The following is a 16903-nucleotide window of genomic DNA, read 5'->3' on the forward strand; positions in this document are numbered from 1 at the left end:
GCATAGCCCTTTCCATAGCTCGCTGGGTGACTCCGAGCCTATTCAAGAGGCCTAAAGTTAGAGACCACGTCTCGGCGCCGAATATCTTTTACTGCTTCAATTAAGTACCTATATTATGTTCTTCTTCCATCACATGAAATACACCACGACAACTCTTGTTTGTTTGTTTATTTGTTGAGCTAGAGTAACCCTCATGAATCTGCTTGCTCGTATACGAAAGTGGCGTCGAAAACAATTTAATAAACGTCCAACACTGACAGTTATCCAGTGAGCAGACACTGGAATTCGTTCAGCATTTTACTCGCATTTTAGTTGTACTTTGCCGGCATGTTGTAGACTGTAGTCCTACTTGTAAACGGGTGGACGAATTCTCGATAGTAGGCCACGAATAGACAAACGTAGCGTGGGACCACCTCCGGAGGTGACCTTAGAAAGGTCACCTCCGGACCCTGACACGGAGGCTTGTCTTAAGAGTTTGTAAGCACGAATGGATGATTTTTGTGAATATTTCACAAAAAACGGATGAAGCAATTTTGAACGTATTTTGTATTCTGTATTAACATTCCTATAGGCTACGTTGAATTCCAACAGGAAAACTTTACTTCTTTAATAATAATTAATTAGCTCAACACGATCGACAGTAGTTTCCTTCCTGTTTTCTATTTACAGGTTTTTAGGTAGGTGCTTAATACACAATACCTTCATGAGAAGCGTTGTTTAATAGTGGTGCCAAAAGAGCACAAATTGTTTGAAACAGTTTCAAAGTCGCGGCGCGGCGGGTGCCAGATTTGCTGCCAGCATCGAAACTTTGCTGACCTTGTCAACATTACGCAACCATTTTGGTGTTTAAAAACTAATTCAAACGTGACTCCTATTATAGTATAATAATTAGGTATTTCATGAGGTTTTTGCTAAAATATTTTGTATGTTAAGGTCTAAGGGGTGAGCTTGCTTAAAAGCTAAAACTAAAGTACCTAATAGGGAGTAAAATAAATGGTACAGTCGACTGCTGCCCTTTTATTTAGACCAGTCATAAAACATCGGGTGTCACTAAGCACCGTTGCGTTGTCTAGCAAAATCCATTTTTAGCGCTTCTACATAATTTTTGATGAAGATCCTATACTAATAACATTTTATCTTAATTATTTCAGATCGTGTATCTTGCAGCACCTATTGAACAGCAAGCAGTGTTTCTTCTGCAAGGCTGAAATCGACTCTGTCAAAGAAATCGAACCAAATAACTGAAGTGAAGTAATAATATTATAATTAGATAGTTATACTTACCTGGAATCAATTGATGTGATGGTATAGTTTAGATTCTTGGGAAAGGGCCCCTTTTGTTTGCCCAAGGGTTAAGGGGTGTCCATTTTGAAATAAATGGCTTACCACTTATAGTGAGTCAAGATGATGGAGACAAATGAAATATTTATATTGTTTATGTTTTAGAACGTATTTTACTTAGTTACTTATATATTTTACAAGGTTATATAAACCTTTACAATAAATGCACTTATATTACAATGACTAATCTTATTTCGTATATACCCAAATCTCAAAATGCATAGCACAATTTCTGCCCATGAACATAGGTACCTACTTAGAACCAACATAACCCTGAAAGATCCTGAAAAAATATTAAGTATTGATTTCTCAATAAATTCAATATCTGTACCCTTATTTTGACAAGGCCCAAATACCTATGAGATTTGATTCTTCAAAACTTGCACCTGTTTCAGCCGGGCTCTTTATGATGGGCTATTCAAATGTCTGTCATATCTCTGATGCTCGGTGATTCACCAATCATCAACCTGTTGCTAGTCATCACTAATTGTCCTAACTATGGTCCTTTGCTGTTCCCCTGCGGTGCGTAGGCGTAGTAGGCGGGCGCGGGGCAGTCGCAGGCGCCCCGGGGCCCGGGCGCCCCGCGGGGGCCTAGCAATCCTGAGAAATAAAAATAAAATAAAAATAAAAAAAATCTTTATTGCGCAAAAGAAATGTTACATAATATTATACAAGGTATTATACTTAAACTATATCTATGCACACGTCTGAATTGAACATTAATCACAAGGAGCAGGGGTCCCCAAACTAGGCTCAGCCCGTATCTTGGGGTACCAAAAATGACTTGACTAAAGTTAATTTATATTAGTAAAACATAAACAGTGTGTGCCACACAAGAGTGAAATAAAATTTCAAAACAAAACAGAACAAACATAAAATTATCTTAAACAGTCTTCTTCTAAAGGGGAGGAAATATTGTATCAAGATAATTAAAATTGATTTTAGTATTTCCCAGAACTATCAAATAGGATTCTATAACTTTATAAGGTGTATCAGAAAGCCATATACCCCTTATACCGCATGGTGCGGTGCGTACTGCGTACAATGTATAAACGCTGATAAATAAGGAGATGAAGCAAGTTCAACATCCTTGATATTTCTTACCTTCCCGACCGGATTCGCCTCTAGGTCCGGTCTTACCGGGCGGCCCGGGCAGTCCTACAGCACCTGCAAAATTAATGTCACCAGATCAAGGCGGTGTAAAAAGGTAGTGAGTTCATAAAAAGTACTTACTTCTAATTCAACTTCAACATACCAGGCAAACCTCTCGGCCCTTCCGGTCCTGGTAGCCCTACCCCCTCCGGTCCCCGCTCTCCCTTCTCCCCCTTAGGCCCGCGCTCCCCGGCGGGCCCAGCCGGCCCGGCCTCCCCTACGGGACCGGGGTACCCGCGGGGCCCACTGTCCCCTTGTGGTCCGGGGATTCCTGCAATACAGAGTTAAGATGTGTTTATGTCACAAAAATATTTACTTTCTAATTGTATTTATGCAAAACATATTTTACCATTACATAGTTTTGTTAATTTCATCAGTCTATGATGGTGCCATTAATTATGTATTTACTAGGCATTTTATCATTTATCATTAAGCATAATTTGTTAATAGTACCTGGAGCGCCAACAGTCCCCGGTCTCCCCGGAGGGCCCCGCCGCCCCGCCCCGGGCGGTCCGGGCGGGCCCGCCATCCCGGCTGTCAACTCACTCAGCTTATCTGTAAGATAGTCATACTTGAAAAAAAAAAAAACACGCACTCACGCCTTGTACTAATGTACTCCCTTGCGGGGTAGGCAGAGGTGCATTGCTGCACCCACTTTTCGCCAGAGTGTATGTTAGTCCCAATGTAATAGGGTGCGGGCCTATTGCCATTTTACGGGCACATCCAAGACCCGAGAACAAATATCTGTGTTTAAACAAATATCTGCCCCGGCCGGGAATCGAACCCGGGACCATCGGCTCAGTAGTCAGGGTCACTAACCACTACGCCATTCGGTCGTCATACTTGATGAATTAAAATTATGTGAGTGAAAGAAAGGTAGGACTTATGACAAATTATTGGTGGTAGTCAACGTAGATCGGTGCTAATAAGTTATATGTTACTGTACCTCTAAATAAGTCTTCGCAGATATTTCGCACCATGGATTCCGTCATTTGTGATCCCTATAACAGAGAGGTATAAGTTTGAGATGTGTATAAGTCTGAGAAGTACCTGTATCTCATCATCACAGTCATGACTGGCATAATAACTGTGCGATTCTCAGGCAATTATAAATAATTCAAAAAAACACACAAAATAAATTGGTACAGACTAATAGCATTCTCTACCAGTTAACCTTTGATGATGTTACAAAAGTAAAGTTAGCATATCAGCATGTGTATTTCTTATCGTTATCACTTTGGGCGTTCGAACGCGTTCCTTCAAATAGCTTATATTTACAGAAAAAACAAATCACATCAGAAATAATCATTAGATATTTCGGTTCTATGTAACTGTTACCATACCATCGAGAGTGACGCGGCGCTGGTCCACATGGGTCCCGGAGGACCCGGCCGCCCCGGCGTGCCCGGGACCCCGTCCGCCCCCGCCCGGCCGGGGAGCCCGGGCGAGCCGGCTTCACCCTTCTGTAACGTAAAAGATATTATGTAATTCATGGATTACCACAAAAATGTTTAAACAACTTTTAACGGGTTTTAGGACGTTTTTTGACCCAGCCATTGGATGGGTGACCAATTTCAAGTGGTGCTTTTCTGGACGCTTCCGTGCTTCGGACGGCACGTTAAGCCGTGGGTCCCGGTTGCTGCTTCGGCAGCAGTCGTTAAGCCAAGTCAGAGGCCTTCGGGCGGCTTGAAAACATCTGACAGTCGGGTTGCCCACTTACCCGACAACTCTCTCAGCACAAGCTTGCTTGTGTTGGGGTCCACCAACCCGCACTTGGCCAGCGTGGTGGACTAGGCCTAAACCCTTCCTTCATTGGAAGGAGACCCGTGCCCCAGCAGTGGGGACGTAATGGGTCGTGATGAGGACGTTTTTTTGTCAGATTATGGCGCCTTGAAATGATTTATAAGGCATTTGACTGCGCTGAACATCTGTTAAACTTCTTCTAAGTTTTTGGAGTAGGGCCTAAACTTACCTATGTCCTAAATAAGAATACTTAATACTTACTCGTGTATTTTAAACATAAACTTCTTTTGTTGCGTGAAAAGGAAGTACTTATTCGTTTCTTTGTAAAAAAAATCTTGAAATAATTTTACCTGTCCTGCATCTCCTTTAGGTCCCGGTGGTCCGGGAAGGCTGGCTGTGGGACCCGCTGGTGCCGACGACCCCGGGGGCCCCGGCGGACCGGGCTCCCCTTGCGGCCCGGTGAGACCCTTCAATGTAAATAAATACAATTTTCAGAGTGAGAGATTACTAAATTGTAAATAACATACTTAGTGATATTCATACGGCAATCGATATTTTCTGTAACAGTTTCTTTTATTTTATACATATATTGCTTCGATAAAATTCAGCGTTGCAGCATTTTTGTTGCGTTAATACAAAGTTTCGAAATAAGTAGATTATAATCTAACAATATAAATAATTTTACTAATTACCTATATGATAAAAAAATAAATAAGTCATACCCGTGGTCCTTCGCTCCCCCTCTCGCCCTGCGGTCCCGCCGGTCCCGGTGGGCCCCGGGTACCAGGCTGTCCGGGGGTCCCCAACGGACCAATCAGTCCCGGTGGACCCTGTGTGTATATACAGTATAGTTTTTAATTTGTTGGGTGTATTTGTGCAGCACCAAATAAAATCTTTTTCTGTCTTTCTGTTTTACACGGATAAAGCATACAATATATTCCTGTGCAAACAAAGGAATTTCAAGTAATAACGGATAATGTAACAGAATTTTTTAATTTAGAGACAAGTGTCATGGTCCGCGTAGTTCTAAAAAAATACCTGTGGTCCGTCCGCTCCCGGACTGCCCCGGGGTCCCGGGTTGCCATCCTGGCCTGGTCTTCCTCGAGCCCCCCTTTCACCTTTTACACCTGCAATGCATTATTGTTGAGAAATTTGAAGGGGTCCACCCCCACATTTGATTATCCCATGTTTAACAGCTTAGGTTTCGGAGTCATTTTTGTTTCAGATAGATGCGCGTAGATAAATTAAAGGTTATCTGTACACATAGTTATACCAACAAATAAAGCTTGCTACTTTTTTATCAGATGCTAAACTTTGTATTTATACTTTAAATTACCTATTTGAGTGGTATTGAAGGTAAATACTGGTCCCGGCGGCCCGGGCGGTCCCGGGAAGCCGCGGTCCCCGGGCGGGCCCTGGGCGCCTGGCGGACCTTCTTGACCCTGGAATGATAATTAATGTATTTCGTATTTTTTTACAGTAGACTTAAGGTGGACCAAGTGGTGCCTTTGCTGCGTTGAGCGGATAACTGAAAGTGGGCATTTTTTCACTGTAAAATATACTGTATTTACCGGGAATTAGACGGATGCCTTAGAAGTCGGGTTTCTAATACTCACGTCTTTTCCGTCGGCCCCGGGCAGGCCCGCTAGTCCCACCAGTCCTTCTACACCCGGCTCTCCTGCAAAATAATCATAGAAAATTTTCATTATACAAAATACAAAAATATTTATTTCTTTAGCCATAGGTAGGTAATCAATTACAAGGTTGGAATCTCCTTTTAAGTGCACTAAGCACCTGTGCCAGAAGAAACCGCTCTTTAATAACATAAAGGTGTTAAGTTTAGGCTAAGAATTATCATTACTTTGGCTAAACCCTTAACTTTTTCATTATTATGTTCAGGACTTCAGGATATGGCGAAATTACTATATACCAACGTTTTTCAGAATTACTGTAGGTATACACTTTATTGCTGTTTCTGTAGTTACTTAAAATAATTTAGACCTACTCCTGAAACAATTTATGTAAAATTTACTTACCCTTCTGTCCAGGTTCCCCTATATCCCCCTTCTCTCCTTTCGGGCCCGGCTCCCCGGTAGACCCTTTCAAACTCGCATTACTGTATACCTGCAATACAAAAACATTGTGGTTGTATTAAACAATATTATTTGATTTACTCATTTAATACTTATAACTACTTTAATAAAATAATGTAAGTAAATGGGACAAGTAACTTGGGGATCCTAATCTCTTTTTCCAACTAGCCGTTGCACCGTCAGATCGACAATCGTACGGGGTAGGTAATTCATAATAGTATTTACTCGAACATTTCCCTCACCACATCTCCAGGGTCTCCCTTATCTCCCTTCAGCCCCGTCGCTCCCGGCGCTCCGGTTGGGCCCTCCGGTCCTCGGAAACCCTGTAGGGAAATTATAAATGCTTTTATACTACAGCTGGTTTCAGAACAATAAATCTATACTCGATATGTACCTATCCTTTATCATTTAAAACAGAAAGTTTTAACACAGCAACACGCGGTACAGCAATATTAAGTTCTTAAAGGCTTTCTGCAAAAGGCAAAAACTGGCTAAAAAAATCTTAAAAAATATCTTACCGGTAGGCCAGTGAAACCGCGGGGCCCCTGCACCCCGGGCTCGCCTGGAGGTCCGGTTGGGCCCTACAAGATTACAGAAAAACAGTTACACACAGGTAGTTCATTATCCATGATCCCAAAATACTAGAATAGTATTTAATGAGTTTTTCCTTCGTTATTGCGTCTGAAGCCGAAGATACTCACAGGAGGACAAGAAGCGTTGCACACCTGCCCCGCCGGAAGCAAACTCGACGATGCCGATGCGTCGAAGTTCTGTAACAATTTACATCATTTCTGCATCATTATGTGTTTTCAGCTAGGTTATTGAAAATTTGGTAGAAAAGTGAAATCTTACCGAAAATCCTTCAGTTGCAGTCGCAGTTATAGCTGCTGAACTTTCCTGAAAATTAACATAGGTATTTGGGGATTTATTGAGTTGTATATTACACAGTATATTATAATATTAGTGATAGCTAATATGTCCTTTTTAACTGCTTATTTATGTACTAAATGTAATTAAGTATGTACCTACTTTATTAGATAACAAAAACTTAGATTTTTTTAATTTAATCCTAAAATTTAGTAATGAATTGTTTACTTACAATGTCTTCACAATCCCCAACAGTAATGTTGTAGAGGTGGCAGCTCAGAGACAACCACTGCAGATCTATCTGTAAAAACAAACATTCATATAGTATACTAACAACTTTTCTAGTCCACTTCCGCTAAGACTGTGAGAAACATTAAAAAATCTTTTCTACCATTTGCTTATACCTACATGGTATCTAGACTTAACTGCCTCTGTGGTCTAGTGGTAGAAGCTTCGCTTCACGACCCAGAGGTCCCGGGTTCGATTCCCGGGTGGGACCATCAATTTGTGTTTCTAAATTGTGGTTCCAAGTTTGGTTAGGACATAGAAGGCTGATCACCTGATGTCCGAAACAGTGAAACGATCCATGCTGTCGGATGGGCATGTAAAGCAGTCGGTCCTGCGCCTAGCTCTCTCCAGTCGTGTCGGTCAATCCGTCCCATTGGGCTATGAGAGTGATGGAACAGAGAGTGCTTCTGTGTACTGCGCACACACTTGGGCACTATAATCTACTCCTGCGTAGATGGCTGATCTCAATTGAGATTGGCCGCCGTGGTCGAAATTCGGCTAGGAGGACATTATTATTATCTAGATATAGAACATCAAGTGCCAATTTCACCATTTAATGTGGAGATGACGTATAATTGATCAACCTTTACCTAGTTACGATCTAACCGACTATGGAGAAATTGGAGCTAAACTTACTTCTGCGGGAGTCCCATCGTCGTTGGAGATGATGGTGAAGGTGGTAGCATTCGAAGCGTTATGAGGAGCGATCGACTCAGGCTCTAGCTGTGGAGGAATAAGTACAGGTGTTAAACAAAACTTTTCTAAGTGTACTTAACTGTTCGGTTTACAGGTTTTGTTATTCAATATTACCTAATTACTTATCTTTACTTACGATACTGTTATTAGTAACTTCTACACTTGTTTAGAATCGTCAATCTAGGTACACAACAACTAATATTATCAATGAATATATTATTGCTTGTAATTTAGTAGATCGGAGTATTTTTTTCATTTCACTGGTTAGAAAGTTATTAATCCTTGTTAATTATTATACTTCACAGAAGTAGCTTTTTCCAGTAAAACGCAGCAAATACATACATAGAGGCCACCAAATATAGCAGAGTAGACATCCAGGCAAGGTGTCTACGATGAGATAACAAATTAGAGACATCATAAAAAATAACTTACTTATAGAAAGTGCTAACAAAACAGAGGCAGATCGTATACGACTCCTTACGTATAGGTACTTGGCCGGTATTTTTACATCATTATAATAATTACATGATTGGAGAACACCCTAAATTCAACATGTAGCCGTCATGCGTCAGACAGTCCGTTCATGGCTTTTATAAAGCCATGAAAATATAAAGTGCGTTTTTGAAAAGTCTTTCACTTCTTCATCTTCTTCTTGGCGTCCTATGACCCCCCCGTGGGGCAAAGGGCAGACACAACGGTTCTCCATCTCTGTCTGTCGACGGCAGCGAGCTTCACCTCGGACCTCACGAAAAGTCTTTCACAATTTCAGTTATTTATTTTTTATTAAATATTTACACTTGTTTCATATGGAATATCAATGGTAATATTGTGGTGTATGTGTAAAAGTAATTTGTGCATAAACAACGATTTACTTAAAATGAATAAGTATCCGTTTCCATGACTTTATAGGAGGACTGTAGGTCAGGTTTAATGATTTGTAGTGTACTCAACGTACCTCAACGCAGTCGACGGCGAGCCTGACGGAGTCGTTGGCAACTCCGACGTGTAGCTTGTGCCAGCCCGGGGCGAACAGCTGCGAGTGGAGGAATCATCATGTAAAAGCGCGTACAGACCAGCCCAACGAACGCCAACGAACGGGTTTCGTTGACCTTCGTTGCTGCAATCTGCCCTGTATTATGTATGATAAATATCCATCGTTGGGATAATCGTTGGCGTTCGTTGGGCGTTCGTTGGCCCGGTCTGTACGCAGCTGCACGTAAACCACACCACTCCACTGTGGTGTCGTTCACATTTTTTTTAGGTAACGACACTGCTACCTACTATTGCTGCAAAAACAATTCGATATGTGTAATTATAGTTAGTATATGTAATTTCTTATGATTTGTATTTAGAAAAACATTATGGTGGTGTGGTTACCAAAACAATAATTGTGGATCACAGTGGCGTGGTTTAGTGGTGTCTACAATAGATGGGAACCATCATAAATAAAATTCATTAAACAATGTGGTGGGGCAATGGCAGATTGAGAGCAGGCTGGGTGGTCCTGAGTGGCGATGGGCGATGGTTATTATCATTTAAATTATGTCTACACTTGTACTGTAACAAAGGGCCCTTTCCAAACGAATATGTTGTTTGTAACGATTAATAACAAAATATGACTTCAACTGTTGTGAGTATTTTGACTGTAGTTTCTTTATTTGTGACCTTTGGAAGATTTAACACGTTCACGGACAATTGAAGATTGGGAAATATTTTGATATGACACCTAAAAATCCCATACATTTTATCGTTACGCCTTGAAACGTATTGTCATATTTCACTATACATTTACGTAATGTGACAGTTACGGCCATAGACGGTATCGTCTATAAGCGGTTTGCCACATCATGCATATCGAACAATGCGTATAGTGACATCTACGGCTACAGGCGTTACCGGCAGTTATTTTCTAGGTCCGAATCCTCTTCAAAAATGTTTGTACGCTTTCCAGACCTCGGTTTATAATTTCTGCATGCCATTTAAAAAAATAAAGGTGATGTACTAAGAGTATACAAAAGGTACATCGACAAAAACACAATTATTTTCGTTCCTCATTACAGTTTTATACTCGCTTTTCTATGCTCTATCTAAGTAATTATAGTATTTAAATCGAATAGTAAGGTATCCTATATGCAAATCAGTATATTTTTTTTATCGATTTATCATTTATTTACCTCGTAATTTGCCACAAAATTACCAGCCCACCACACGTTTTACACAATATTTCCGCGACGCTCGCGCCGTGACACCAAAATTTTGGAAGATTATTTGTATTTGTAACGGTTACGGCTACAGGCGGTATGTCACTATAAAGTTCACTTATGTGTGGGCAAAAGAACCCCCCACAACTTGTTTGTTATGACACCTAGAAACAAATGAATTAGCACAATACGACATTAAACCATGTATCTCCTGTTAAGACTATGGAAATGAAACGGCTGTTAACGGATCGTCCGTTTTAACCAATAGAAGTTGGACGGCCACAGGCGCGTAGTCATATTGCAAGGAAATTTAATTACGGCTCTCGACGGATTGTCCGTGAACGTGTTAACAATTCCACATTTCTTTTAGCAGAAGTGATGTTGACATATTATTATTAACCATGGTATATTTCTAATTATCTTTTGCTAAGTATACCTACCTAACAACCACCTTTATAACCTACTAGCTGTACCCGCGAGCTTCGCTTCGCCTTAAAAAGTTTTCCCGTGGGAATTCCGGGATAAAAAGTAGCCTATGTTCTTTCTCAGGGTCTACACCATATGTATACCAAATTTCATACAAATCCGTTCAGTAGTTTTGTCGTGAAAGAGTAACAGACAGACAGACAGACAGACACAGTTACTTTCGCATTTATAATATTATATAGTTAGGATGTTGTTAGGAATCAAGTTAACTACTCTAAATCTTCATCTAAATCAAATCCTCCACCACCAACCTTCTCCGTGTAGAACACAGCCCTAGCTCCCCGCACATAGAGGTGCACCCTCCTGGCGCGCGGCACCAGCGTGAGCGTGAGCTGGCGAGGGGCGTCCCGCGCCCGCAGCACGCTCCACGGCCGGCGGGCGCCCCGCGCGTTGAATGTGCTGACTACGGAGAACTGGGAGGGCAGGCCGAGGGGGAATACCGAGCTGCGGGTAAAAAATGTGTTGGCATGGCATGGCATAGATCATGAGCTTAAAAACCTAAACCTACTCGTATTAGAAATGTTAAAGTAGTTAAAGAATTATTTAGCGCATGCATATTTTGAAGGGCTGAATCCTATGAACCTATACTATAAATACTAGTGTTGCCACGAATAGTGAATTGGCCGAATACCGAATACCGAATATTCGGCGACGCTGCCGACCGAAGCGCCGAATATTCGGCCGCCGAATATTCGGCGCTACAACCTGTTTTTTTTTCCTGGAACTGCTTTGAAGAAGTCGCTACAGATTATATGAGAAATGCTAATTATTAGGAGGCGGAATGCTGTGGCAAACGAGTTGAATTTTTATTTGATAATAGTTCGCCTAGATCGGATAGCGGATCCTTACAAGTGGTGGTCAGCAAACAAAAAACAATACCCGAACCTTTTGAAATTTGCAAAAACTTATCTTTCTTCACCTGGAAGTAGCGTTTATAGTGAGAGGTTATTTTCTGAGGATGGTTACAATGAAAAGCGCAATCGTGGGCTACCAAAAATGCTGAAATGCTCGTTTTTATCCAGCACAACTTACTACTGATTAATTTTAAGTACTAAAATGTTGTGATTTGGAATTAAATACACAATTTTGATTAAAATAACAAGTCATTTTTTACATGATTTACTATTCGGTATTCGGCCCGAATAGTACGCACTATTCGGCCGAATACCGAATACTGAAAAAACTGGCCGAATAGGCCGAATACCGAATAGTTGCCGAATATTCGTGGCATCTCTAATAAATACCTATAAACGCATACATATACTATAGAAGGATTCATTTATTATCTCCCAATGCATAGCTGTAAGAGAGTATAAGTAATTTACGGTCAAGAAATACCTCAATACGCTTCACTTTGCCGTAAAGGGTTTTTGCAATACTTTCAGTAAGTACCAAGTTTTACAGTTTTGCGCAAAGCAAAAAAAATAATATACTGTACTCACGTCAAAGGATAAGTCAAGTTAGCCTCCGCCCCGACCCTATAGGCGCGCTGCCACTGGCTGGAGCCGGGCACCACGCGGACCCCGGGTGTGGCGGCGCGGTCCAGCTGGTACACGGCGATGAGGTCCACGGTCTGGAGGTCCACGTCGCCAGGTCCAGTCTGGGAGCACGGGCCGCCAGGGGGCGGGGAGGCGGTGGCGTTGAGGAACGGGTCGGCTGGAATTGTATTGAGGTTGGTATAGTTGGTAGAGAGGTTGTCTGGTATTGGTTGATGTTTTATGCGCTAAATTAAGGAGGCATTTTAATTGATTTATTTCAATAAAGTAAAGAGTTATAAAAGGAAGACAACGAATGCAATGGTGCTACGGTTAGATTTGAGTCTTCTAACGATTGTGTTAATTAGTTCAATTCCTGGCATGTTCACGAGCTAGAGAACACTTTAGCAAATTAAATGTTGTGTCTATCGATGAAAAAATATTCTTCAGCTCATTTATCTATGGATTGGAGGGTGGTAGCCGATATGATTTGTTGAATGTACATTCAGCTACGACCGATATTTACTTACCAGTAGTTTGGGCTCTACACGCGGTGAGAATGCAAATAGACGTGACCACCAGATTAAACCTGTATAAAATAAAGAAAATTTATTAGTAAATAAGTATACAAATTGTGTATCTACCTATGAACAACAATAGTTGATTCTGAGGAATCCAAACAACATTATTTAGACAGTCCTATAAAGCTTTATAAACACTACACAAAACGGTTAGTACAGTTAGTATAATGCAACCAAAAAGCTTTGTGCCAATTTCTCCATTGTCGGTTATCTAACCGACAAGGATTGATTTACAAATTAAACGTCATCTTCATATAAAATTCATGACAGATGTGTCAAAAGTTAACCACTACTCCCTGCTGGTTATGCTCTAACCGAGAATGGAGAAATTGGCACTTAAACTTCAGATTGAACACAATGAATATGGCTCTACATTTCTATACATTTATATATGGCTATTATGGCTCTACATTTATGGATACAATATTGTGAGTGGCCATAGTTGAACCAGCTCATCATGGTGACCGCAACACGATGGTAATTCAACAGTTAACAAATGAAGCTGAAACCACAAAATGAGCGGGTACTTAATGCAAATACATACATACGACGGCGGTTTGCGTTAAAAAGGGTGCCATGTCGTTTGATTACCGATTGGATAGTGTCAAATAAAATAATCCGTCAGAGGCTCAATAAATACGATGTTTATAGTAGTCCTTGAAATATAATCAATAACGTATTTAAGCAATTTTAGAAAAAAATATCATTTTATGTTAATACCTAAAACAGACCGAAGCTCCATATCAAATATGTAAGTTTATGATAATAATAATCTTTTACCTCTCACATCCCGAGAAATCAGAGACAATTGAAAAACTATTGAGTCTGGTTTACCAATGGTTCACCGGGTCCTGAATGGTTCAGATCCCTATCCCTCCCCACTCCCTTGCTTCGCCTATACAAACTCCATAGTGCGTACCGATATAAGTGCCTTCCTACTTACACATACTTAATACATGATACATAATAATTGTACACACTTTAACTCTCACCAACACTGCGAAACAAATCAAACCTATACCATACGTACCTATCCTCGTGCCACATTTAGGACATCAAATCTCGATACCAGAAGCGCGGGGGTCAATAATTAATTGATCTACATAACAGTTGCAGATGTGACCCAGTTATAGTGACCTTCACCAGCCAATACCGGCCGTCAATCACTTGGGAGAGCTTATTTAATTGATCTGGACATTAGTGGGCCGACAAATCTGGGTTACGTTTCGTCCTGAGCTATCTACTTGAAGGATGGTTATGTAGGTTCTAGGCCTTCCCCTTAAGCTGATAAGTCTGATAACTTATGAGTGTCTGATCCTATTATCAAATAACTTATTGGTACATATCAGCGCCATTCAAATTTGCATTTCTGGCGTGAGAAGCGGGCGCTTACCCGACTGAGCTACCACCGGCACCGCTCTCTTAGCTGTAGCCATTTCATATATTATTCCACGGGAGTTGAAATCCAATATCCATAACAAAACAGACACCATGCTGATCTAAACTGGCAGAGGATAATTACTGAGCTTCTGCATGATTCACCGAGCACGCCATCAATGGACAACATTTCAAAAAACTAAAGCTGCTATAAATCGAAAACCATTTCGAGATTTAGCTCTAAAGGCCACAAAAAAAATGTTTTTGTATTTTTTGGATGTATCATTTTCGAGAAAATCATAAAATAGTAAAAAAGTGCTGATGACGCCATGCATCAGGTGCGATGCATTTTGATGATCAAAGCCCATAGATTTTAAAACAAAGTAACTGTCACTTTCATTTTTGATTGACATTGACGTTTTATCGTGACGTTGTTGTTTATTTGGGTCATTTTCATTAATTCTGTTCTGACACTTTCTGACTATTTTTTTTATTTATTATTAAGAGATGACCTCTATATAATATGTCCCAGAGCATGCCACCGCCTACACAGTTGAAAAAATGCTTCTGCTTATTTTTTTACATGATAAGTACCTACTTTCCATCATCAGAAATATCAATGTCATTTGAAAATGACCCATTTGTTGGTTGGCATGTAAACAAAGTTTAAATGTCACTTGTCAGTGTCATTTATGTTTTTTTTCGAGACTCAGGCAATAGACAAAAATAAAAATTGAGCCTAATATGTGACGTCACTTCCGGTTTTAAAATAATTAACTTTAAAGTTAAAAATAACATGCAAAAATTAATGTATATACAAAATAAAAAAATACGGGTTCACTAATTTTCTATAAACTTTCCGAATAGCTAATAAAAATATAGGGTAAAGAAAATGAAATGTTGTCCATTGCCTTATTGCTATTAACGACTGAACCGGAATATATGACTAATTGAATGAACACTCCAATTTCATTATATTGTTTTGGCCAGGGAGAATCTCTTTATTTCATTTAGCTTTATATTTGTTCAAAAAACTTAATTTGTTAAATATTAAGCATTTAATAGAGTAAGTTAAAGTGGTTTAGTCGAGGAAGTTCTTCGCATTTCTTGTCAGCGTTTTCTTAAATAATTATGGAGGCAAGAAGGTACTTATACGTATAGTCTTGAACTGTTCTGTTGAACATTGATTTATCCCTCTAACCTAACTGATGGCCAAGGTATTTTATACCTAGTGAAACTGTCTGCTGTTGACAGACAGATATTATTATGGAAAACTATTGATTCCTCCACGCCCATAGAACATCAAGAATAAGAAGATGTAGATACTTATCTTTATAGTTCATGGGTGTAAAAGGTTGAGGCCAAAGTGAAAGTTTCATAGTACATAGATGTATCCAATATTAACGTGTAGGTACGTTAATATTGGATACATCTATGTACTATATATACCATTCTCACAAAATCATGAAAGTTAGGAAAATTCAAATATTTTTAAAAATTTCAATCAGAATTTAGTTTAACCTCAGAGATGAAATAAGTAACATCTGCTGTTCCTTATCTTAAAACATCTGTTTCTCTTAAAAATAAAAACTTTCCTCGTCGCAAGACAAGTTTGCAAGAAACAGTTCTCTGAAAATCTGCAAATAATAGGAGCTGGGCGGAGAAAGCGCCGACAAAAAGCTACTTTATGCCAAACGCTGCCAAATTACACCGAATTTACAGGGTAATTTAACGGACGAACGGTTTTCCTTTTAAACGAAACAAAAAAAAACATTGTTCTTACCAAATTCTCTTCATTTTAACAGTTGCTTACACATAAAGTGACTAAGAAAGTCATTATTTTCACTTAGAATTTAATTAAAATCACATAACTAAGTAGTTTTCAAAAGTTGTTGGGAAAAGAAAGCTCTAAAAGGCTCACAAAACTTTTCGCGGTATATTTTTTTCACAATTGGCACATATTTTTTTATAAAGTACTTATTGCAACATATAATTTAAATAAACAAAGTTTTTACATTGAACGCAACCAACGTTGGTAGAGGTATTAATGAAAACGCAACTGGTTGTCGGACGCACAGTGATATATCAATTAATTTCTCGCATCACAGTCTTTTTAATATGCCAAGAGCTCTGACGAGCAAACCTATTTGTGTAAATGATATGCAACCAACACACGAGCAATATTATATTCATTGAATGGAAGGTTCCACCTAAGGACAACTACCTTCGATAATTGAAAAGAAAACATAACTTCCGTTTAAAAGCGCTTTTCCCAAAACGGCCATGTTTTAGGCCCTCTTCATATTTTATATTTATTTATTTTAGAACCTACCTCCCAATATCTATTACATACTTACGGGCATTTTAGCGTTTGTTACTCTACTTACATTACATTCTTGGTATACTGGACTGGGCATTGGGAGGTAGGCTTTTGGTTGAAATTTTTTTTTCGGTTTCAAAAGTCTGGTCCAATGTTATTTTATTATCATATCACTCGGTTTGAATAACCACTGTTTTATACATATTTGTTGAGAAGGTGACTTATCATTAGTCTTATTATGTATAATACGTACATTACAATACGATTCCAGTTTATCCCATGT

General features: G+C 39.7%; 2 protein-coding genes across 9 annotated transcripts in view; one reads left to right on the forward strand and one right to left on the reverse strand.

Moving 5' to 3' along the window:
* The window catches only part of LOC105380983, a 36707-nt gene extending 35186 nt beyond the window's left edge, over nt 1-1521 (forward strand). For all 8 annotated transcript variants that reach the window (XM_048628382.1, XM_048628384.1, XM_048628383.1 and 5 more), the window contains one exon: nt 1152-1521. In XM_048628382.1, the coding sequence (XP_048484339.1) occupies nt 1152-1245 (94 nt within the window). In that variant the 3' untranslated portion in view covers nt 1246-1521. The remainder of the gene's footprint in view (nt 1-1151) is intronic.
* Nucleotides 1513-16444, reverse strand: LOC105380981 (collagen alpha-1(XIX) chain). The gene is made up of 20 exons (XM_048628088.1): nt 16084-16444; nt 12873-12931; nt 12310-12523; nt 11119-11311; nt 9136-9213; nt 8121-8207; nt 7429-7497; nt 7182-7226; nt 7031-7099; nt 6848-6910; nt 6572-6652; nt 6273-6360; nt 5853-5914; nt 5573-5678; nt 4990-5066; nt 3837-3956; nt 3440-3494; nt 2597-2764; nt 2446-2508; nt 1513-1941 (listed from the first exon to the last, which is right to left on the reverse strand). The coding sequence occupies exons 1-20, from the start codon at nt 16095-16097 to the stop codon at nt 1838-1840; spliced, it is 1815 nt and encodes a 604-aa protein (XP_048484045.1). The 5' UTR covers nt 16098-16444; the 3' UTR covers nt 1513-1837.
* Nucleotides 16445-16903: the final 459 nt, after the last annotated feature.

This window comes from Plutella xylostella, chromosome 20, assembly GCF_932276165.1.
Source record: "Plutella xylostella chromosome 20, ilPluXylo3.1, whole genome shotgun sequence".
NCBI classification, from domain to species: domain Eukaryota; kingdom Metazoa; phylum Arthropoda; class Insecta; order Lepidoptera; family Plutellidae; genus Plutella; species Plutella xylostella.

Excerpts from the sequence above, each read along its gene's own strand:
- LOC105380981 (XM_048628088.1), bottom strand. Across the intron at positions 7,498-8,120 it reads ACGATGGGACTCCCGCAGAA|ATAGATCTGCAGTGGTTGTC; the intron begins GTAAGTTTAGCT and ends TTGTTTTTACAG. Across the intron at positions 6,911-7,030 it reads GCAACGCTTCTTGTCCTCCT|GGCCCAACCGGACCTCCAGG; the intron begins GTGAGTATCTTC and ends GTAATCTTGTAG.